At 37.3% G+C, this 25,013-nt stretch overlaps 1 protein-coding gene across 4 annotated transcripts in view; it reads right to left on the bottom strand.

The window, feature by feature from the left end:
- The window catches only part of LOC307254391 (sterile alpha motif domain-containing protein 9-like), a 32,609-nt gene that overhangs the window by 3,725 nt on the left and 3,871 nt on the right, over positions 1-25,013 (bottom strand). Inside the window, exons 2-4 of one of the 4 annotated variants that reach the window (XM_080032772.1) lie at positions 23,025-23,769; positions 22,442-22,724; positions 16,403-18,453 (exon numbers count right to left, since the gene is read on the bottom strand). In XM_080032772.1, coding sequence (XP_079888898.1) covers positions 16,403-18,453; positions 22,442-22,724; positions 23,025-23,759 — 3,069 coding nt within the window. In that variant the 5' untranslated portion in view covers positions 23,760-23,769. Of the gene's footprint in view, positions 1-289; positions 573-2,796; positions 2,844-13,333; positions 18,454-22,441; positions 22,725-23,024; positions 23,770-25,013 lie in introns of those variants that run through there. The other 3 variants (XM_080032770.1, XM_080032771.1, XM_080032773.1) reach the window with 3 other exon arrangements.

The raw sequence follows: 25,013 nt of genomic DNA on the forward strand, positions 1-25,013 counted from the left end.
TTTTGTCATTGTCAGAAAATCCCATGTATTAACAAATCTAGTAATTTCAGTCCCTCAATATTTCTGGCTTCCTGTCTATGGCTCTCAGCTACAGTCTCCCTGTATATCTTTAAAAACACCACAATTAAATAGTTCCATTTTTTAAAAGGCCGAGTAATTCCTTTCAGCAGCTGCTGACTTTAGTATTAAGGAAATGTCAGAAAAACTACGATCATTAGCAATCTCTTAAAAAAAGAAATTATGTTATGGCCAAGGTAATGAAAAACATAAATCTTTGAATATATTTTACCCGTGTTGTTTTCCAGTTGAAGAGCCAGTTCACGCTGATTGATGTCTCTGAGGATGTCTATTGTGATTCGTAAAGCCTTGTTGCTTCCATAGTGGTCAGTCATTAACTTAGCAGTGTCCATGGTGTCCTTGCCTTGCAGTTTACCTCGAGGAATAGGCTTCTGCTTGGAATATGTGTATTCTTGTAAGCGGAAATTAAATTCTTTAAAGTCTAATTCTAAAAGGTTATCTAGGGTTTCCTTGATGTCCAAAGTGACCTTGGGTTTTTCCCGTGGGATTGTAGTCTGCAAGAATAAATAGAAATAAAGATATAGTATTAAACATTTTGATTAACAGTTTGGTAAAAGAGCATAAAAAAAACTTCTGATCTAAAAATCAATCAGACAGCTTCAGCTAAATCAGAATGCATGCCGCTCGAGTCCTCTAACCTCCTCACCTTGGTTTATTAAAGCCACTACGAGTAACTTTGTCAGTTGGCTTTGGACAAAAGCGGTAGTATTTTTACGACGCCAGCTGTTGTAAAGCTGTTTTCTAGCGCGTGCCGGCCGTGCGAGTGTCAAATGATTAGGACGCAATATAGTGCATGTCCGTGTGTTGAAAGTGTGAGGGCACGGACTCTTTTCGGCTCTGTGAGAGTGGTTAGTGACACTGCATCAACTAATGCCAGTCAGTGCCACACACCTGATTGCAATGAGTTGATGCAGCAGTGTCACCTAACTACTCTCACTCAGCTGAAAGATTCCGTGTCCTCACAGAAAGCGAGAGACGGCAGCCAAGATATCGGAGGAGTGGCCATATTTCAACTCAAGGTGGGACGATTTTGATGAATTTGGAGTCGACTTTCAGGTTATATGTATGCTTATTACATTGGAAATTACAATTAACGTTTTTCTTATGAGATATAGGAAAAATTGCGTTCCTCTCCAGATCCATAGTTAACTAGCTCAGGGCTCAACAATAAGGATTGCCCGACGTCCCGGGGCAAGTAAAATGCCATGTCGGGCCAGTAACTATGACAACTGGCATGCCCGACCGGGCAACCGGGAGGTTCCGCTGAAATTCTTGAATAATAAAAAAAAATCATATTTCTTATTCATTTATTTTTAATCGGCAAATACACGTAATCTAACTATGGTCTATTTTCATGTTTAACTGGTGCTAATTATTACATTAGCGCTAATTTTTGTACGCGTAGCGTCTGCTACGTTGCATCTCTCCTCTCCTCTCCTCTCTGCTCCGTTTTGTGAAGGGGGGGCGGGGCTCCACTGCCGATACATACACACACAGACTCGGCACAACACCGGTGAGCACACACACCCAGAGAGGTAGAGAAGAGAACTACACACAGTAGGTTGATGTGACAGAAAGTCCAAAAGCCAACGAGTACATTATAAATGGAGTGAAGTCGACCCCGACCGTCTGAAAAGCAGCGAAAATATCCGCGTTTTTTAAATGCATTATGCACCCAACGTGAATCTAGTAGTAGCGAGGATGCTAACGTTAGCTCTGCTGCTAGTAGCCTACTACCAGTTAATGTGCAGTTCAACACAAACATCAGCAACAGTTATCAGAGGAACATCTTTACAGCCTGCATAGATCTCAATAAATGGCCCAGAGGTGTCTGACTTCACATACCATGAGGCAGTGGAAGCTTAAAAGTAAGCTACTGGAAAAGTGTTCAAAACAGCCTGGCCTGAGCCAAATTTTGAGATTTTGAATCAAATCACTCATACACACATTAAAATAATAGCCTATAGTGAAAAAACAACAACTTTAAAACAGATTGTTGTAGGCCTAAAAAAATTTTTGCAGAAAGAAGTTTTAAAGAATTGCTGTTGTAAAAGGAATAAGGTAAAACAAATAAAGATAAGTGCTGTTAAAGTTCTTTACATGATTTGTTTGCATAAAACATGTCTCGTTTGCAGTTATTGTAGGTTTAGAGACAAAAAAATTACAAATGTTCCAACTCAAATAATATTTGAATAATAGCCTCCACTTTCAGTATGACCCTTAACTCATCTATAATACTGTCCATGATTTGTTTATACATTGTCAATAAAGAGCAAATATAACAATTATTTGAACACGACTAATAGAAAAAAAAATTCTATAGGGGCCAGTAAAAATTGACTTCGGGCAAGTAGAATTCAGATCCACTTGCCCGACCGGGTAAGTGAAAAAAAACCTTAGCGTTGAGCCCTGTAGCTAGTGAGCTAGTTAGCTCATTAGCTAGCGTGCTAAGTTATTATGTTGTTTTAAGAACTTGTGATCAGGTTACAGCAAAAACTGACATGACAATGGACATTGGCTAACTAGCTTACTAGCAAGCCACTAAAGCAGCATAAGTAGGGTCAATGTTTGCCCTTTCTCCCAGATAGCCCCAGTTTCGTCGGATTCACAAACTTAAATCCACCAGCAACCTGATTTTTCATTACCCTCAACATCACTTGATCATACTTCATCAGTTTTTAGTCTTTTCAGTAAAATAAACTTTAAAACTAAACTCACCTCTGGACTTGGATTTGTGTGGAACCTGCACTGAGCCGACATAAACCTCTTAGTGTCCTTTGTTGGAAGGATGTCGCTACAGGTTTCTTTCCTTTTGACTCCTGTGTTTTCTGGCTTTGGCAGCTGAATTTTGTCCGTTTCGGAAGTAAATAATTTATTTGAATCAGTTTTGATATACAATTCTTGTTTTGCAGTTTTGGCCTGGGCCAGACTTATCTCAGGCGTAATGGGGTTTGTAGCTTCTTTTTGATCTGTGCCGGTGTGAAGGATGGCTTTCAGTGTTGGCTCTGGTTCGTTGTTCAACTTCCGGAGTTCTGCCAAAATCTTAACAGCAGGACCGTTTTTCAGTTCCAGGTCCAGAAAGTCCTGCTTCTCGAAGCATACCAGGCAATCTCCAGACAAGTCTTCTTCTTGGAGACGTTCTGCATATTTGGTATATACATTCACATGCTGCAGTAACCACTGGGAGACTTGTTCCTTTGTCCAGTTTTCCACATATGCTGGTGACTGTGACTTGTGCTGTGCTCCTTTTTTCAGACTCTCTAGATAAGATTTGATTTTGACAGTAGGACCATGTTTAAGTCCCAAGTCTAATATGTCTTTCTTCTCAAAAACTACTAAAACATCTCCTGATACTTCCTCTTCAGAGAATTTGTCTGCACATGTCTCATGAACTTTGACCTCTGTCATTAGCCAATGGTGGACGTCTTCTTTGGTCCATTGTTCAATCGGGGGTGGCGGCGTTGTTGTTGAGCGTCTCATTTTGGATCAGCTAGAAATGAAACAGTGATTTATTAGAAGAATGAAAGAAACAACTTTCTGTATGGAAAAAACATGTCAAAGTTAAAAGAAATGCAAGGAATATCATATCGGAGGCATTCAAGTGGAGCCTGTATATCACTTTTTACACAACATTTGATAGTCAAAGACATCATTTTCCGCATTCTGGTGACATTAAAATAAAATAAAAATAACCCAAAAACAATAGTCTATGTTTTACATGTCATTGTAAACTTTTACTTTTTTAGCTGTTTCAAACAACGAAAGAGCGCTTTGCTCCCTAAGTACAGTCATTGGCTGCTATGTGTGTTCTCTTTCATGTTACATAGTGCATGAGTTGACATGGTGAATCAATCAAGCAACCTTATATGTCAAAATCATATCTGACAGTTGTTTTTCTTTTATTGTCTCTTCCATGAAATACACTTCAGGGGAGGGATGATCAGATTTTGAAATGCTCACAAAATTTAATATGAATTTCAAACGTATTATGCAAACTGAAAACATTATTTATTCCTCACTTGAGAACAAACGTCAGCACCGTGCGAGTCTCGCTGGTAATGATAGACAAGACTTGTGAGCTGAAGTATTGCGTCGCTGCAAGTATTTTCGAGTTGGACATCGCCCTTTCTTTTACCCTAACAGTCCACATTGAAACGGGCCGTGGGGGTTTGCTGGGCCCCACTTATCTGTGTACTATGGACGTATTACTTGCCATTTCACACCCCACCTATACATGGTGTGCACCGCACTTTGCAGTCCGGTCAGATCCGCTATAATAAGTAGCCTCATACCTTGTTGTTATGCTGCACAGAGTGCCCTTATTTTGCACTGAGCACCTGCCCCCCAAAATGTCTGTGCACGCCAGTGTGTATATAAAACTTAAGCCCATCCCTGGTACATTACTTCCAGTGCCTGCAGTTTTAAACCGATACAGTCACACCTACCCACAGACAATTGAGTTCAGAAGGGATGAGTCATTCAGTTATGATTTTGTTTAAGGATCATACCTAATAATAAAACATACTATAAATTCAAAAGTCTATTAGCAATGCCCCCAAAACCACGTTCTGAATCAGCACTTGTTTTAAAGAGTAAAATCTTCAGAGTAAGGAAAAAACAAGGCAGTAGCATAAGGGTAAGATCAATTCTACTGGTATTTATAGTCCTGTGTGGATTATTGCTTAATACTTCATTACCTCTCTTCCACAACCTTACCCTAGCCCAGGGCTATTCAATTAGTTTTGAATGGGGGCCGGTTGGTGGAAATGATCCAAAATGAGGGGCCAGAAAAAAATGCCTAAAATTGATGAGCATCACATCAATAGCGACATATACGGTAAAACACTACAACGACATAGGAGTGAATATATTGTCTTTATTTTATCAAATAGAGTTCACCAGCTTATCAAAAAAAATCCCTATTTGATTAACATAGGCTGCCTGTTGTTTAAGTGTTTAACAATCTTATCAGTTCAGGAAAACACAATAGGTTAACTCTTCAACAGCTTATCAAAATACATAGAAATAAATGTACTCTAAGTGCAACAGCTTATCAAAATACATGTAGGCCTAGGTTTACTAAGAGTGCAACAGCTTATCAAAAAACATAGAAATAAATGTAGGCTACTCTAAGTGCAACACCTTACAGTGTTTCCCCCCAAAAATGTGTTTGTCAAGGGGTCACTGTCCAGGGTCATGGGAGGCGCGGTGCGCCGTGGCGAAAATTTTGGCTGTATTTTGCTCAAAGATGCCAATGCACAGTACAGAAATAAACAACTGCTTATTTGAATACAAAAAAACTACAGACAGGTAGTTCAGGTATGGTAAAAAAAATCATACCTTATAATAAAACATACAATACATTGATATGTCTTTCAGCAATCGCCCAAAACCCTGTTCTGAATATGAACGTGTTTTAAAATCAGGAAAAACGACAGAGTAAGGAGAAAACTAGGCAGTAAGATAAGGGTTTAATCATTCTAATATTATTTATAGTCCTGATTGCATTCTTACTTCATTCTCTCTTACCTCTTTTCCAAAACACTGCCATTGCCCAAGGGCAGAGCCAAGTTCCTCTACCACACACTAATACTTCTGTATGGGAGTGCAGACTTTATGGCTATTCATAGAGACGTGCCTTTATGTGCGATAACTCAGTATATACACATATATATATATACACACACACACATATATACATATATATATATATATATATATATATATATGTGTGTGTGTGTGTGTGTGTGTGTGTGTGTGTGTGTGTATATATATATATATATATATATATATATATATATATATATATATATATATATATATATATATATATATATATATGTTGCTCTACAGTATTTTTCTTTCAGTTTTTTTAGGGCCGGGTACAGGGCTGTACGCTTATTTTTTTAGGTGGTAGCACTGGTGCTAGCAAGCAAAAAAATGCAGTAGCACAAAAATTAATTTGGTAGCACACAAAGTATGATCGAAAACTTGCATAACCTTAACCCTTGCATTTCACTGTAATTACCTTTGAGCCTGTCATCTTGGTCTCATTTGAGATTCTCAATTAATATTATATCCTAGTGTGTGCAGTAATAATTGTAGAAGAATGAATAGGGGTGCACTGATCGTAATTTAGACAAAATAATCTAACCTGCCAATTGCAATTTTTTGCTGATTCAGAATTATTTTTCCCCATAAAAATATAACAATAATATCTATATCTATATATGTTTTGTATATACATATAATTATTATATTAATAATAATAATTTTCTTTTAGAAAATGTCCTTCTGTTAATTAAAACCAAACTTTAAAACATTAAACATAGCCTATTAAATAAATAAGTATACATTGGTACAATTTAGGATAAATTGAATAGGTTGTTGTGAATGTGTTGGAAGTTGTTCTTCAGTGGCTTATTTCAAACTTTGTTTTAGACTACTGTTGACTTTTCTCTGCAGCTGATGAGTTGACTTTTTCTCTGCAGCTGATGAGTTTTTTTTAGGGCCGGGTACTATATTTTGGTAAATATATATAATACTGTAGAGCAGCTTCACCAAGTGCAAACCAACAAGATACCTGATAAAAGGATATTTTGTGCTAAACACTGTTTGAGTGTCAAAACCTTTATACTTCTGTACACAAATCAACTGAGCAACTACTGAGAATGATTAAATCTGTGTGAACCAGTCTAGACACGAAAGGACATGCCCTGGTGGAGCATTGTTCCCAAACAGTTTTAAATCTCAGCCTCTGAATCAGGAAATAAAGATAATACAACTCAGGCAAAGAAACAACATAAGAGCAATCGATGACATTTCCGCCTATTGTAAGAAATCATACATTATTACACTTACCTTTAAATGTATATCAATATAGCTTTAAGAAATATTCATAAGCAGCCAGGGACTTTTTCCACCTACCTCAGACTGGATTTCAACCGCTGACCATCTCCTCTGGAATGTAACTTTAACCTGCAGTTGTAAAGTAATAGTCATGCCCACTCACAGACAATTGAGTTCAGAAGGGATGAGTCATTCAGTTTTGGCGCCAGATTATATCACACTGTTTATTGTATTTCATTAAAAACTTGTTGAACTGTAAAGCTAATGTTGACAGAAAATATCAAAGCAGAGGGTATGAGGGTGAGTTGCTTCAAATGTACAGGTTAGAGGAATAAACATGATCCAGGAAGTCCAGTTTAAGGAATATGTTATAAGTTAAAAATATAATCAAAACACAAAACTCTGCACACTGGTTTATAACACAATGAGACAGAATGTTACAATATGGCAGCAATCATATTTTAGGATGTAATGACTCTGACTCTTCTGTGTCCTCCCCGCTCCTTACTCCCTTGCTCCTGTGTAAACAATAGAGAAGTGAGTTAATAAATAAATCAAAAGTTCCTATACAATTATAACCAAAGGGTTTCTGAAAATAAATAGAAGTCCGTAAGCTTTTGTTCTGCCATTTCAAATAGCTGACAGGAAGACACTGGAAAATAAATTTGTTTAACATTTTAAAATGCGTAGATATTGGGGAGGGTCACATGGAAGAAAAGAAAAATCTAAGGTGAGCAAGTGCACTTTTAAACCCTTTTTTGATTTTCTTTTTTAAAACCCCAAAAACAAAAGACAAAATAAAATAAAAATCCTACATGGCGTACTCTACAGGTTTCTAAGGACTTCCAATTACATTGTATAAACTTTAGACAAATGTTAAGCAGAAAATAAAAAGTCAACGAGGTGTCATGTAGGTCCCTTCAATACTGTTATATAGTCAAGGAAAGGCTGACATGACTGATATGACTTTTTCATTTCATTATGGCCACAGTAGCTGACATAACAAACTCACTTAACAATCATAACACAGGTACAAATTACAAACTACTAATATTAGTTATATATAAAATTCAAAGTCAGCTTTACAGTCAATTTAAAGTATGTGCCAGACATACAGAGGAATCGAAATTTAGTTTGTCTCCGACCCACGGTGTAAGTGTAAGTGTGTGTGTGTGTGTGTGTGTGTGTGTGTGTGTGTGTGTGTGTGTGTTTGTGTGGTGCAATAAGAACAAGAGGACAAAATTAGGTAAAATAAGATAAGTAATATTAATAATTAATAAATTCTTAGTAGTGCCAAAGGTAAGGCAAAACAAATCGGTATATATAAAATTTAATTTAATAATAAATAATAAAAAAAAATGTGCAATATGTGGAACATTAATTGCAATATATGTACATTATGCAGTAGACTGAAGAAATTGAAAATGCACATTATAAGGGCGATAAATAATGAATAAAATAAACAAAAAGTTTTACCACAGCTGTTTCCTTGGTCGTCCCTAGTGGTGCTGTTGCCTGCACCGCTTCAAAAGTTTCCTCGACTTCTGCAGGTTTCTCCAGCGGCAGATTTTCCTTTTGAGATTCTTTCGGTTCTGTGAGATTTGCCGGTGTCTGTGTGACTTGAGGGACTGGACCAGGGTAGCCGCAGATCCCTGAAAAGTCTTAAAAGTCATTACATTTCGGTTCTGATATTCAAGGTCTTAAAATGTCTTAAAAAGTCAGGAATTGTTTGAGTTGAACAGGGCAAAATGAACGAGCCTGTCTTTTTTGTTTTTTGCTTTTTTATATGTTTAATTTTTTAACAGTATTTTATATCCTTCGATGATAATCCGGATAATCGGACACCCAATACATGTTGGTATTCATTTTTCATTTTAGACCAGCCAGCCGCAGGTGCAAGTCGGACAAAAAGTATTTTCTGGCGACGGTCTGTAGTCGGACCGGTGTGTCCTGGCCTTGACCATAATGCTGTGCACTCAGTAAGACGAGCATCATAACTGCGCAGGTCTTAGCAAGACGGCTCCTTCTCAAACGAGGCTACTCTCTTTTCTTCATCGCCCAAAACACAGCCTAACTGAGAACATTTAACTGTCCCGTTCAACTGTTTGGCATTTTTCCATGTATTTATTGCTTTGCTAGGTTTAGTAGCCTACATTTGTTGTGATTTAGAGCAGCTTTGATAAGGAGGATAAACTGCATTGCTTCTGATAAAGGCTCTCTTCAACATTGGTATTGCATTAAATACATTACAATATTCTGCAAAGAAACAAGATGTACAACTGCATACATATAACATTCTTCTGACATTGATTTAATGGCTTCAACATTCAGAGTTACACCGCAAATGATGTGATGAACTGTGGCTGTCTGTTTTTTATAGGACTGTCTGTATTTAATATCATATGGTTTTGAATTAGTCACTGCTAGGCTAGATGGCATTCTGTATTTAACTGCAATATTTTGATCTCCTTCACTCTGCACAATTGTACAACTACAGCTCCTCGTTTTAAAAATAGACAATTGCAAATATCCTCTCTCTTTATTATATTACTCTTAATATTATATTTATGTTTTAAGATTAATTTTGCTAATATTATCTAGGTTCATGTTAATTCTATGTTGTGCAGTCTGACCATAGCAAATTCCTTGTATGCGGGAATGTACTTGGCAATTAAACCGATTATGATTGTAAATGCCACATATTTAATTTGTATGTTGTGTTATCTAAACACTAGGGGGTGCTATAAGCCTACGGATGTAGCTTGCCACGGTTCATTTTAGTTCATGGCAGCAACACACAGTATTTAGGCCTTGGTTTGATCATTCAATTCAAAATGTATACTGTTAAATATAAGTGAAGAAAAACTACAATAAAAATGAAATAAGCAAATAAATTGTAGAACAGTGAAGATAAGAAGGAAACGAAGTTTTTAGTTTTTTTAGTTTTTGTTTTGTCCTTGCCGTACACCATTGTTTGTTTGTAATGATTTAATTTGAATTGTGTGCTCCATGCCATGTGCTTAACCAGGTGCTCAAAGACACTAAACAATAGCAGCTATATCTAACCAAACAAAACATTTTTTTAAAGCAAGAGAGAACATTTGTGTTTTGAAGGTAGCAGTCTTGGAGGATGGAAGAGTGATGCCGTTATGGATGTGGCTGTGGAGGGCATTCCAGAGGGAGTTGGTGGCTGCAGCAAAGGCTCTGTCAGCCCAGGTCTGTAGCTCAGTCCTGATGGTTTGGAGGAGGCCAGAGAGGGTAGGGAAGGACCAGGGTGTTGAGTGCTTGAAGATGATGAGCAGTATTATAAAAAATCTATCTTTTGATTATCTTTTTAACGTCAAATGTAATTTAAAGGTGCTACAAGGAACCTTTTTAATATTTCTGACATTTTTCCTCTGATGATCATAAATAACATGTAACAGTAAACGAGACCATCAGTGCAAAGAATGCTATTTTTATATAGTTTTTCTGAATGCCTTTGTCATCGGTACTCTCAACAGCTCGTTTGGTAAAAACACTACCTCTTTTGTCCACTGCCAAGGTGGTTAACAAATAATACAATGAATAACTGCAACATTTGTACTTTTAAATTTTCAGTTGCCATTGGAGGAAGAACATCATCCAAGCATCAACAGACATTGAGGTATCAAGCCTCCCTCATTGCGCGTGCTGGTGTGCCATCTGTTACCACAATCTTCAAGAAGATCGAGCCTTCCTAAGAAGTGAGTAACTTTTATTTTATAGCACCTTTCAAGAGCACAAAGTCAGACAGTGCTTCACACAGGCAAAAACACAAAATATTATAACTATTATAACCTTTATCTATTCAGGGAGGGACATTCAGAGCAAGCTTTTTCAATGACGCCCTGATTACAACACACAATATGCTGTATATATTTTTTTTTTAATTAAAATATCCAAAATGATAGTGAATGAAATATTATCATGAAACACTACTAACATTAACAGTAGATCAAAACTATAGGCCATAGAATGTTAGAGAAACAAAATGTACAGTACATACAAATTATTGTATTATATAATTATAAAATCAAATAAAAATCACAGAAAATTAAATAACAAAACTTAGATGGAGACATTCAAACGTGGTGTAAAAAGGACAAACTTATGCTATGAGATGAAACACCACAAAAGAGCCTCAAATATACAATGAGAGAAGAATATTGTCTGGCTGTACAGGTAGGTTTCTTTGCATTCCACACTATGGAACACAATCATAATTTCTTTTAAATCATAAACCTTTATTTATACTGTAGAGATCAATTTAGGGGTGTGTTACACTCATTTACAATGATGTTGAGTCAAACAAATGCACAACAAAAACAACAATACATACACAATATAGATATTTTCGGATCAACAACAACAACAAAACGCAAAGATAACCAGAAAAATATAAATGCTTTCAATTTATTTTGATATTTAATTTTAAACATGGACAGTAATTTTTAAAAAGTGGTGATGGTCGCAGGGTACACCGCAGTGGGGTTAAGCGAACAACATTTGGCTTTAATCTATTTTCTCGTTGCTGTCGTAGAAGCATTATTGGTGAGTATTCAATTCATTCAGTTCCGTAAATTCTGTATTCTGTATGTCGAGTGATTTTTATTTAATAACTTCCAACAGATGCTAGCTATTACGAAATAGCAAGAAATAGATGTGTATATGTGTATATATATATATATAGTTTGTTGATAGTAGTTTAGACATTAAAAAAGTTTTCCATCATCAGTAATAATGCATTGCACAGTATATGTTCCTTTTATTTCTAATATATATTGTTTTAAAGCATGACATTTTATCCACCATTTTGATAGAACAGCACTAAGTAAAAAACAATCTTTCCACTTTCTGTACACTTTCATTGAAATATAAATATGTATTGTTTTAGGCTATTGACGGGACAAAAATAATGATATCTATAAGATTTGATATCATTATACTTAACCTTAAATATTTTTCTTCTATTTTTATGTTGTGATTTTCAATGCAGTTTTCTAGTCCTAATTCCGGCATTTCAGGGTTGCTAGTTTAGTCGATAATTTTACAAAATGGAAGTGACTCTGCAAGAAAGAATTCTCCATCCTCTACACACGCTTTCAAAGGCTAATATGTAAGTACTCAATTTATATCTATGTTATCTTTGATAGTGTTGTTTATGTTTGGACCTTTTATGCTAGCTATTTGGAGCTAAATATTTATAAATTGAGTGGTAATTGAGTATAATAGTAGACGGCTAAGGGTTGTTGTTTACAAATATAAAGTCATTGTATTTCATGGATGATTCTTAAATTGCAGCACGTTTGGTCCAAAAACTGTTTAGCAAATGTATCTCTTTGTTTTTACCCAACTGGAGAATTAACTTATCTTTTGTATACAGGTATAATCAACGCTGATGGTCTTCGTTACTCAGTGAGGAAAATGAATGAAGTTGATTCTTGAAGATGAAGGTAAGAAGCTCAACGGTCAGTACTTACCCCAAAACGTAGACGATTCCTGGCCACACTTTGAATTTCAACTTGAAGTGTTCTTTACGTGATGGACACTGGACAGATATATTTTTTTACCATACACAGTCATTGGAAAATAACAATTGTAAAACTAAATACAATTTAAATTCAGAGCATCACCAACCCCCAAGAAGGTGTGTGTTTATTTTCAGATTTTTATCCATTCCATCAAATAACATTTGGAAAGTAATTTAGAAAGTGCGAATACATTTTTAACAGGAATCCTGAAAGCTCACTGGTGATCATAATTAGTAATAATATTGAAAAAGTATGTCTATGAGAATACGAAGGAATATCAAAAAATCAAACTCCACACAAACCCATTGTTTTTAGCAGGAATATATCTCATGTTTGGTTTAGCTGGGCAAGGAATTTAGCCTTGGATATTTCTTTGAACTCAGAGGTCAGGAAATTAACATTAACACATTTTGAGCAAGACAACATGTTTCAAATATTACTTTCTACATATGAGCAAATTGAAAAACTAAAAACTAAGTTAAGAAAAACTGTTTTCTGGAGGGCGCTCGTAGTTTAGCGGTTAGAGTGTCCCCTAGAGGCTCAGGCCTTTCTGCCTGTCTTCCCCTCTCTGCCCCATTTCAACTCTGTCTATCCAAACTGTCTAATAAAGAAGAAATGCCCAAAAAATTATCTTAAAAAAAAGAACTGTTGTCTGTACAGAACTACATCCACATTTAATTGTTGAATGTCAAAATATCTCATGACTAAAAAAAGATAAGATATAATACAAATATTATTCATTTTAGCAAATTGTATCATCATTGTCACAAAAAATGTAATATCAATTTGTCTAGTGCGGATGAAAATTTGTAACTAAAAATGACATAACATAACACAAGATTCAGAAATGTCTCAGTTGATGTTTATTGCTACAATCAGCATTTACAGATATGACTGAGAATAAGCCGTTAATTATCAGCCTCTTGTTATACTTAAAAAAAAAAACATTAACTATTGACAACACAGAAGGTGCACATTTTCACTCTTGGCGTTATTAGACCATCATCAGACAGTCTTTGCCCTTTCTCATCTTAAGATTCAGCATTCTTCTCTCATCCTTTGTACACCTTAACACCTCAAACTTACAAATACATGATCGTATTAGGAAAACACATGTGTATAATAGGAATATCAGGAACAATATACTGTACATACGTTTAGTGCTGACAAAACATTTACTTTGGCAAAAAGCCTGATGTCCAAAACAATCGAACACATTTCATGTTTCAGATGTCATAACAATAATAATATTCTTTTTAAAAATGAAGTAACACAAATGTTTGAACACACATATTTACAGCGAAAATGACAGGATTGACATTCAACTTTGCAACCTGTCTTACTCATAATAACTTGTTTGTTTTTGCATTGCATAAGTACATCAGAGAGTCACTGACGGTCACACACATTTTTCACACTGTACAGTTTACGTCTCAGTATGCTCTATTTGATATTTGCACTTACAGAAAAATACATCTGAACATTTTTGGTGAATCTACCACGTCTGAAACAAAATAACAAAAAATCTGGAATAATAAATGTATTGTATATGAGTTGTATTTGAAACTTCAGCACATTGAGTGACTACCCTCAACTTTACATGTTCTTAGCACTTGCAGATAACTAGGACAACGTTTTGTCAACGTGCCATATCTGCAACAGACAACAACAAAAAAACGGATCACATCTTTGTTTCATGAAACATAACATAAAAATAATATAAAAAATATATACACATATATAACTGCAGCTAGGCATTTACCTTCAAAATCTCTCTTACTTACAATTTTCTCATGTTTTTTAAGTGACTCACTGCAACACCTCATTTCTACTCTGTACAGTTAATTTCTCATTTTTAATGTTGAACTTATTTGTTACTATGCTTAACAACTGTATTTTGAAACTTGCACTTGCAACAAAAGAAAACAACAGAACCCCTAAAAAAGGGTGTTTACAAAAAATCCAACGACATAAAAAGAATATTTAAACATTGTCCGTGTCTGTCAATGAAGTTTGTTTACAATTACATCACAGTGAGTAACTAATACAATAAGCTACTGCATTTTGAATAATATTTGTACTTGCAGGTAAATTTATATGCAACAACAAAATACCGCAAAAACATTTTCTTTAAATGAAAGATGAAATAACATGAAAAGAATATAAAAAACTTTGTAGATATACAGATACTGTATACTGTAGCTAAGGGATCTGCATTTATCCCTGCAATCTTTCTTTTTGTTTGGTCTGTGTGCCATTCTATTACAGTGAGTCACTGGGCCGTTAATGTCTGTGTATGGTTTTGCACTTGGTGTACCTTAAATAACCTAGTTTTCGGACTGGATATCGTAAGCAAGCGGTCCATCAATAGAAAATCCAAGGAAGAAGGAAACCTTTTCTGTGCTGAATCCACTTCGAATACCGGCACTGAAAGCTGGACGCACAGGGATTTTAAGTTTCTCATAATTGGCAAACACTTCTCCTTGCTCAATGGTTCCATTGACTCGATGAAGGCGTTTGCGGATTGCTTTTTCTTTAAATATATCTCCAGTCCGCCAAAGTTGTGTGAGGACATCATGGTGAATCTTTCTGAAACTCTTATCTAGTTGGGGTTTCGAAACAAGCCTCTTGAGTCCCTCATCTTTTCCCAAGTAGAGGTGAGAAACAGCCCTCCTTTTTCGAAACCGTGAAGTCAGGCACTTGTGAGATGACTTTCGAATTGCTCTTACATATGTCAGAATTTGAGGATTTTCTTCAAATGGACTTGGCCAGAAAAGCAGTAAGGCCAGGTAGTATGGGTCGGGGAATGAATACCCTAGTCCGACATCTTGCAGGGTTTTCGAAGTAAGAGCAGAAAGGTCGCTGTACATTTGATCTTGTTTAGATTTTGGTTTCAAAAGATAAAGAACTATGTTTGACAAGATGTAATTGACTGTTTCCTTAGTTTTTTGTTGTTTGTTGATAAATTGTTGCTGTTTTTGTTGTTGCAAGAATTTATAGCACTCTGTGATTTTCTCAATGTCTTCGGCAGGTTTGTCCAAATGCTGTAGAATACCGGCAAATGTATCTGCTTTTTTCTCTTCAAGAAAAGATCTTCGTTCCTCACCATCGATTTTCAAAGCAAGAGTAGGATTGTTTTGTCGTGCTGTTTTAATTTCCTCTGGTGCAGTGCAAAAAAGAGCTACGTACTTTTCAAATAGAACATTGGTGGTCTTACGGTTCTTCTTATCAAATTCTGAATTGTGCACTTTTATATACGTGAAGTAACTGTCTAGAAGTTCAAATGTTTCTTTTACTTCAGTTTTCAAACTGAGGAGAAACGGCTCGTGTTCTTTGATGATCTCCACATATCTGTTGTTGAACTCATTGTCTTCCTTATACACACTGGTGATTGGGATTTTTCTTTGCAGAAAACTCTGAAGGTACTTCTTCTTCATTGGATCACTTTCCTCAAAGAATGGCAAACTGCTCAGTATCTCTAAGACAAAGAAAGCAATTTCCAGCACACCAACATAGCCATAAACAGTGTATGACCTTCTGGGATAGTCAACTGAATCATCATCACAATCTTCCTTCTCAGGTTCATCCTCTTTATTTGCCAGCTCTTGGGCCTTTTTAAACACTGCGATAGCGTTTTTTGCAATTTTAATGTTTGTGTGTAAGTCTTCTGGATTGTGTGATGTCTCTTGCTTTTGTCTGTCAATGTTAGATTTTAAATTGCTTTTTAGAGTCTGTGCAATTGTGTCAAATGTGTGTGGATGTTCCTTGATGTTCTTGGCCTTCTCAGCCCATTTCAGAGCCTCTGGGAAGTCACGCTCTTTGATGTACAAATATCTTGCCAGTGCCTGAGGAATAGATGCACTTCTCACAAACCTCAATGCTGCTGTCTCAAAGATTTCTTGGACAGTAGTTTCTTTCCCTACCTGGCTGTGGATTTTGTCAATGAGAAGAGAAAATAGTTCTCTTTCATCTCCATCTTTCTTGCGCTGCCTTTCAACCAACATCCGTTGAACTGAGAGCATGAACCTTTGTTTGACAACTCCATGACTAAAGAGCAGATCACAGTGAAGAATATCCATAGTGATACTACTTACTTTTAAATAGCAGCTTCTTTCCAACTCTTCCAGACATGCAGATGCTATGGTGTGATGAAGGATTCGGATTCCTTTGTATTCTCCTATTTCTTCAACTCTGTCTATGATGAGAAAGTTTGAATATGGCTTCATCTTGTCCATTATACTATCCTCCTGCCAGCGATGCCGGATCATTTTCATCCCCAGAAAATCTTCACAGAGTGAGAGAGATATTTCAGATTCTGCCACATAGGTGTTCAGTAATGCAAGGAAGGCAAAAAGTCGGGCCTCCTTTTTGCTGAAATCAAAATTCTCCAGTGTGTTTCGAGCAAGATCGTCTATGTATTTTTGGTCAAAATTGCTTTTCATTATCATGAAGCTGTAAAAGTTTTCAGGTTGATCATGAATTTCTTTTAGATCTTTGAGTTTCTTTTCAAACTCATTTTGTTCTTCTGGTGTCAATGAAGAAGTAATGTATTGACTTTGTGTTTGACTGGGTCTCATGTATTGCTCCTTCGGGCTATGGGAACGAACACAGTATAGGATGATGACTTTGCAGTGTTGTGCGTCACCCACAGTTTTGTTTAAGTTATCCTCTGCAGCTTTTTGAATGCAGTTCACAAGATCATAAGGATTCTTGGTTTCTTTTAAATTATCGACTAACAGCAAAACTGGAGATGGTTTCTCACTTTCAAGTTTCATGAGCTTGCTGACTTGAATCGCAACTTCTTCCTCAGGCAGCGTGTTGTCTTTTAGCACGGCACATCTGAACTTCTTACGGAGATCCCACATCACATGCATTGCTAATGTGGTGCCACCACAGCCCGGATGGTGAAATAGATTGAGTTGGACACACATGTCATTTGAGTATTCCAGCTGAGACTTAATCATCTTCTTCACATTTTCATACTTGTCTCTTTTGACAAATGGCTTCTCTTTGTCTTTTTCACAGAAGTAGAAGTTCCACCATTTGACTTTCCCTCCTCTGTAGAATTCCTCCTCTTCTTTGACTCTGAAGTCTTGAAACTCTTGACTTTTTTCATCATGGATGTTTTCACACTGATTCTGACACAAAATGTCTAGAGCTGTCAATAAGTCTTCATCCTTCTGTTTTAGGACAACAGTGCTGTTACCAGAAGGAATCAGCCTCACAGATGTCTTATTGATTGGTGCCAGGGCCAATATGGTTCCATTGATCTCACTGAGGGTTAGTTCATTTATGGATAGATGGTCAATATCAAAGTCACACTTTTCTTGTATCAGCTCCCTCCATTTCTCATACGTGCTCTGGCATTCACAAATAGTGATGATGCTTTCCTCTTTTCTACTATTTTTTATGAAAGACCTGTACGTGTCAAAAATTGGATCTTTCTCAGAGTCCACAGGTGAAAGTAGGAGGAATATGACGAGACTTCTTCGATGGGGAAGAACTTCAGGATTGCAAATAAATGAAATCAACTGGTCTACATCTCTGTATGTTTCCCTGAACCAGTTCTTGTAGTCTAACTCCTTGTATGAGTCACTTTCAAGGTCATGTCTGCCATTGCAGAAAACCCAGCTGGTCTGTTTGTAGAGATTAAGGTTCTTTATCACTGAATCAGTTTGTCCTTCATATTGAGATGGTGTATGCAGATTGGCCACCCGTGACTCTCTGTATGAATGACACAGTCCACCTGTAGCAGTAGAGTTAGGGTCAAAGTCTAACAAACAGAACAGTTTCAGCTTATTCAAAAACTGGAGATGTGGCACCTGTTCTGGACTGCTTTTGTTTACAACAACAACAAATATGTCATAACTGTCAAGTGAGTTTCCACCACAAGTTAACAAATCCTTAAGTTTGTCACCTTGGTTGGCTTCTTTCTTCTGAGTTTCTTTTGAAAGACACTGCTGCTCCAGTTGACCTGTAAACAGTAAACTACATATTTTAATAAGTAAAAAGAAACACACAAAACAACACCTCTGTTGAACTAAATAAATCCCACTTAAAAAAGCAGCATCTGACTGTAGTTTTAACGGTAATCCAACATGAGAGGGTGCATTTGTTTGGGACTATTAGCAGCTGAAAATAGATCTACAGGTGGGGCTGTAGTGAGTATATTGTGCAGCAGGGCGTTGAATATGGGACTGGGTCAGAATAGTGTATGTGTTCATGATGATAAAGGAACAAATTACTCAGTGTTTTTGGGCTCACTGGTGTTCTTTTAACAGTTTTTTGGACAAAAGCACTTAAAGCCCCTGTTAACCCATGTCCCCTAAATCCATCTAACTATGTAATTTGGGGAGTTACTTTGATGATATTAGGCATCTGAATAGAGTCAGGAATATTTATCAATCCAAATGAAAGAAATTGTCATTTGAGTTTGATTATACTGAAATTCAGTTTAGATGAGGCAGATGATGCTCTGGTTCCTATTACACATTAAGTATTTTCAACCATGCACAGCAGTTCTCTGCCCAATGTTACTATAAAAACTATGAAACGGCCGCAGCCACACAGTCCAGTCAAACAATCTTGACAGTGAAAAGCATTTGAAAAGTTTTTTTTAACTTAAAGCTATACTGTACGATCTGAGAGAGCTAGCATGATTTGAAATTAGCTTGTCCTCGGAGTTCCGTTTAACTCCTCCCTCTCCCCTCGGGACTCCCTCCCCCACCCCTCGACACACAGCCGTGCACGAGCGCTGCTGGCTGCACTTCCCAATTGCACTGTTTACCAGTGATTGTTAACATTTAACTCACACACACAAACACTCACACATAGGCTACATGCAGAAAAGGCCCCAAAGTTTATAGGTTACAGTGTTGTTATTTCTTATAGAGTGTTAAGATGTGTTTTGTTCAGTGTGGATGACAGTATAGCTGTCAGTTAGTGGCCGTGACGTCAGTCGGCCGGAGGGTCTGTCTAGTAAGTTCCTTTTCTTCTCTCTCTCGGTCAGGTGTGTGAGCGCGCATGCTGCCGCAGTAGTCGACACAGTTCAGGGCTCCAGAGTGCGCCTAATTTGGGCGCACATGCGCCCAAAAATCTGTGGAGTGCGACCAGATATTTCCACTGGTCGCACCAGTGCACCTGAAATTGATCACGTCATATTAAATGTAATATTGGGTGTTGTGCTGCACGATTCATCTAATTGCGATGTGAGCAGCTAGTGCAATTACATAACCGCAAAATTGGCTGCTGCGATTGCGATTCAATGTAGGATAAATGTGCGCGCGTGTCTATACGTTCCAACTGCTGCTCTCGTCTTTTTGGTAGCGCCCCTCTGACAGTTTGTGTGTGTGTGTGTGTGTGTGTGTGTGTCGGTGTGTGTGTATCTGCGCGCGCACCTACACGGCGTGCAAGACGGTTGCCGAGTCGACAGCAGAGTAAACAAACAAACATGGACGCCGACGCGCAGCAGCATCCACGCTGAACTGTGACGGAAAACAAAGGCATATAAAAGAGTTGCCTACCATGAACTGTCTTTGGGTTGAAAAAAAACTCCTTCAACTCAGTATCCGTCTACCTGTAGTCCAAAAAAATTTAAAAAATGCGCACAGCTGCTGCTGCAGACGGGCTCGGAGAGTCGGCACCGTGCGCATCAACAGTCATTCAAAGCAGCGGTAGTTATCATACAACCGGACGGTGTAGAAAGTCCTGTCAGTTAAAAATAGTTATCCAGTTTTCAAATCCATGTTAAAATCAGCAGGATATAGCATGTGATATAGAGCTAGTTAGCTTAAAAAAAAGTTGCTAACGGTGTCAAATGTGTTGTGTTCAGGTCACCTCGGTAATATAAATTTTAGGCAAAGGTAAATAAAAGGTCATCATGGTGTGTTCAAATGTAACAAAAAAAAAAAAAAATTTGTTTTTTGGAGAGAAATTTTAATAATACAGTTTTGGTGAAAAACTTGTTTTTTCAGCAATATAAAATAGATAGTAGCCTAACTATGGAATTATGACCTGTTTAACATCCTATCTTGAGCTCTGATCATCTTATGGGCAATTAAAGCAATAATACCAGTTATCTTTCAACAAAATAATAGAAAAGTATGGATAGTGGTATCGATAAAGACCCGGATCGATAAGGAGACTCGATAATGCTTATAGAGACTATTGTCTTTGGAGGAATGCATTTATTTTAATGGGGAAGTATTTTTTTTTTATTACATTTTTTAACTATAATTTTTATTATTTTGAAAACAGTATAGGCCTAGTAGAAGCTTTATTTTTTATATTTTCACTGATTCTTAATATGTGCTTGTTTTAAATTGAGATCAGGTATCGAAGCTGTCAATATTCTCAAATCTTCCTTGAAAACCAAGAAAGTAGAATCATAATAGCCTACCATTTATTATATTGCGTCGCAAATCGCAATATTGGCCACTATAATCGCATTTCTCCAATTCATGCAGCACTAATTTGGTGCACCCAAAATATATGCTGGTGCACCTAGATGAAAAAGTTAGGCGCACCGGTGCACCCAATGAAAAAAGTTAGTCTGGAGCCCTGCAGTTGAAACGTGTTTATGTGAATCACCCGTGTGTGAGTAAGTACATGCAGTCCCGATCGCTGTTATAAGTTACAGTTTATGGATGTTATTGACGGCCGCGATTCGCAGGTCGCAACAGCTGTTCTAACGTCTCCTCACGAGCGGAATGTAAGCCTGTGTCTCTTTTCCTGCGATCTATGCTGCTGTGCCTGTGAAAGAAGGAAAATAAAGAGCGGAAAAACCATACTCCTCTTCTCATGCTTATAGTCTGACGTTTTTGGCCTTAAGTGGTGTTCTGGCCGACACCTCTGAAGTGAAACCAGTGAAACCAGTGATAAGCAGATCAGCGCGGTACCGGTAGGCGACATCCACCAGTTTCCTCCGCTACACTAGGCTACATGATGAAAGATACAGAGCAGTAGCCTACTTAAAAATATAGCCTACTTTTTAATCTTTGGGTTTTGGGGAAAGTAGCAAGTCTTGTCAAGTCAAAAGGCTCAAGTCACGAGTCATTGATGTTAAAGTCCAAGTCAAGTTGCAAGTCTCTTTACATTTTGTCAAGTCGAGTCTCAAGTCATCAAATTCATGACTCGAGTCTGACTCGAGTCCAAGTCATGTGACTCGAGTCCACACCTCTGGTAACTTCTGTGTAGGTTCCATTGTGTAAGCTTGTTATGCTACTTCCACTAGGTCTAGTCCACTGCCAGGTAGCCTACTACGATATGGCACGAACGCTTTCTCTGCCCTCCGTGAACGCGCTCAGGCTCGCACACAGAGGGGAGAGAACGCGCAGGATTGTGATTGGTTCTTTAGATACGGGTCCATCGTCTCCGATTGGTCAGCATTTTAACAGGTTTATAGAAGGTACAGAATTTGGGGGTTTTTCGTTTCTTTTTCATTGCCCATAAGTCATTTATTGCTGTTGGGGTGTAAAAAGCACTTTTCACAACATATTAAAAAGTGCATATTGCAGATAATCTCCTATGATGCCTTTAAGTGTTATAATATTTACGAACATTTATTTTCAGATTTTTCTAAATGTATTGAGAAACCCAACTTTGTTATCATATATTGATATTAACTCTTTTAGACCAGGTTTCCAAAGGCTTTAACGGCTTGGGCCCCTGAAGTGCTTGTTGAGGGTTAGACACCACTCCACAACTGCTGCCAAAGGTTTAGTCCAGAAGTGTCTTGTTTGTGCAAAAACAAAACAACATAAAGCAAAGCAAACTAAAGCTTGAGGGAGGGGACTCAGATAAACACACACCAACATTCTAGTGGGGCAAAAGTGATCAAAAGTGAGAGGGATTATTTTTGTATGACTATACTTTGTTTATTAGGAAAATCATACTAAGGATGTGTTTAAGGCCAATGTAATGAAACATCACTCTTTGAATATATTGTTACTTTGGTGTCTTACCCGTGTTGTGTTCCAGTTGACGAGCCAGGTCCAACTGAGGGATGATTCTGAGGATGTCTATTGTGATTCGTAAAGCCTCGTTGCTTCCATAGTGGTCAGTCATTAATTTAGTTGTGTCGAGGGTGTCCTTGTCCTCCAGATTACCCCACGGAATAGGCTTCTGCTTGGATTTAGAGTAGTCTTTTAAGTGGAAGTGAAATTTTTTCATATCTGTTTTTGAAAGGTTTTCTAGGGTTCCCTGGATCTCCACAGTGATCTTGGGTATTTCTGGTAGGACTTTGGTCTGCAGGAAGAAACATAAATTAATATTTAGAAGAAACTTTTTTATTTTTTGGCATTTTATCCTTTATTACACAGTTTGGAGTCGACCAAGGGCCATATTTAAACCTGTGGTCATCTGCTTCTGAGGACTGAGCCCCTATTGGGGGAGAGGGGGCGCTCTAACCACTATACCACGAGCGCCCCCCCCCCCCCCCCCCTTTTTTGTCTAATTAGGGACTTTTATGTTATGTGTACTATTTTAAGTCTATTAACAGGATACAATATTTCATATACTGACATTTGAAACAATATAGACATTTACCACAATAGTTTCTTTCCTCTTGACTCCTATGTTTTGTGGCTTTGGAGGCTGAATTCCGTCCTTCTCAAAAGATCTCTTTGATGCCTGCTGAGCTTTTTCAGATTTATATTCCACCGTTTTGTCTGTTTTTGAATCAGTTTTGATACACGATTCTTCTTGTTTTGCGGTCATGGCCTGAGCCAGACTTAAGTCAGGCGTAATGGGGTTTGCAGCTTCTTTTTGATCTGTGCCAGTGTGAAGGATGGGTTTCAGTGTTGGCTCTGATTCGTTGTCCAACTGACGGAGTTCTGCCAGAATCCTAAGAGCCGGACCGCTTTTCACCTCTAGGTCCAGAAAGTCCTGCTTCTCGAAGCAAACCAGGCAATCTCCAGACACGTCTTCTTCTTGGAGACGTTCTGCATTTTTGCTATATAAATTCACATGCTGCAGCAACCACTGGGTCACTTGCTCCTTTGTCCAGTTTTCTACATATGCTGGTGACTGTGAGTCATGCTGTACTCCTTTTTTCAGACTCTCTAGGTAAGATTTGATTTTGACAGCAGGACCATGTTTTACTCCCAAGTCCAATATGTCTGTCTTCTTACAATATAATAAACTGCTTCCTGACCAATCCTCTTCAGAGAATGTGTCTGCACATGTCTCATGAACCTTGACCTCTGTCATTAGCCAATGGTGGACGTCTTCCTTGGTCCATTTTTCAATCGGGGGTGTTGGCTTTGTTGTTGAGCGTCTCATCTCGGATCACCTAAAATGAAACAGTGATTTATTAGAAGAATGAAAGAAACAACTTTCTGTAAGGAAAAAACATTTCAAAGTTAAAATAAATCAAAGGAATATCATATCATTCAAAATAGGCATTCAAGTGGAGCCTGTATATCACTTTTTACACCACATTTGATATTCAAAGACATCATTTTCTGCATTCTGGTGACATTAAAGTAAAATAAAAATAACCCAAAAACAGTAGGCTATGTTTTACATTTCATTGTAAACTTTTACTTTTTTTAGATGTTTCAAACAACGAAAGAGCGCTTTGCTCCCTAAGTACAGCCATTGGCTCCTATGTGTGTTTTCTTTCATGTTACTTAGTGCATGAGTTGACGTGGTGAATCAATCAGGCCACCTTATATCAAAATTATATCTGACCATTGTTTTTCTTGTATCGTCTCTACCATGAAATACACTTCAGGGATGATCAGATTTTGAAATGCTCACAAAAGTGAATATGAATTTCAAACGTATTATGCAAACTGAAAACATTATTTATTCCTCACTTGAGAAAAAAACGGCAGCACCGTGCGAGTCTCGCTGGTAATAATAGACAAGACTTGTGAGCTGAAGTATTGCATCGCTGCAAGTATTTTCGAGTTGGACATCGCCCTTTCTTTTACCCTAACAGTCCACATTGAAACCGGCCGTGGGGGTTTGCTGGGCCGCACTTATCCGTGTACTATGGACGTATTACTTGCCACTTCACACCCCACCTGCACGCTATGTGCATCGCGCTTTGCAGTCCAGTCAGATACGAAACACTAATAAAAAATAATAATACAAAATATGTAAATTACACCTCAACATAATGATAAAAACAATTAAAAATAAAATTTTGATCAATATCATTCTGATGGTACCTGGAGAATGGAGATCATGATTTATAAAATGCACTATTATTATGATAATTGATGTTACAATTAGTTTTAGGAATAATCAAAGCAAATTCTTTAGTTCAGAAGAAGTTGCATCTTTAAAAGTACTTTACAAGTGTGTTTAATGTAAATGTATTGTACAGAATGAGTAATTACTTTTTTCTTCACCTAAACAATCATTAGCTGAACAAATAGTTCAGCAGTCTGGAACTAGAAGGATTTAATATTGCTGTAACAGTTGATACAAGTATAATTAGGTTGTAATTTAAGGAGATAAGGGTCATGGGTTAGAGTACCTTACTTTATGATACATCAAAACTCAATCAGTCCAACACAGTAACAC

This window comes from Ammodytes marinus, assembly GCF_949987685.1.
Source record: "Ammodytes marinus genome assembly, chromosome: 8".
Taxonomy (NCBI): domain Eukaryota; kingdom Metazoa; phylum Chordata; class Actinopteri; order Uranoscopiformes; family Ammodytidae; genus Ammodytes; species Ammodytes marinus.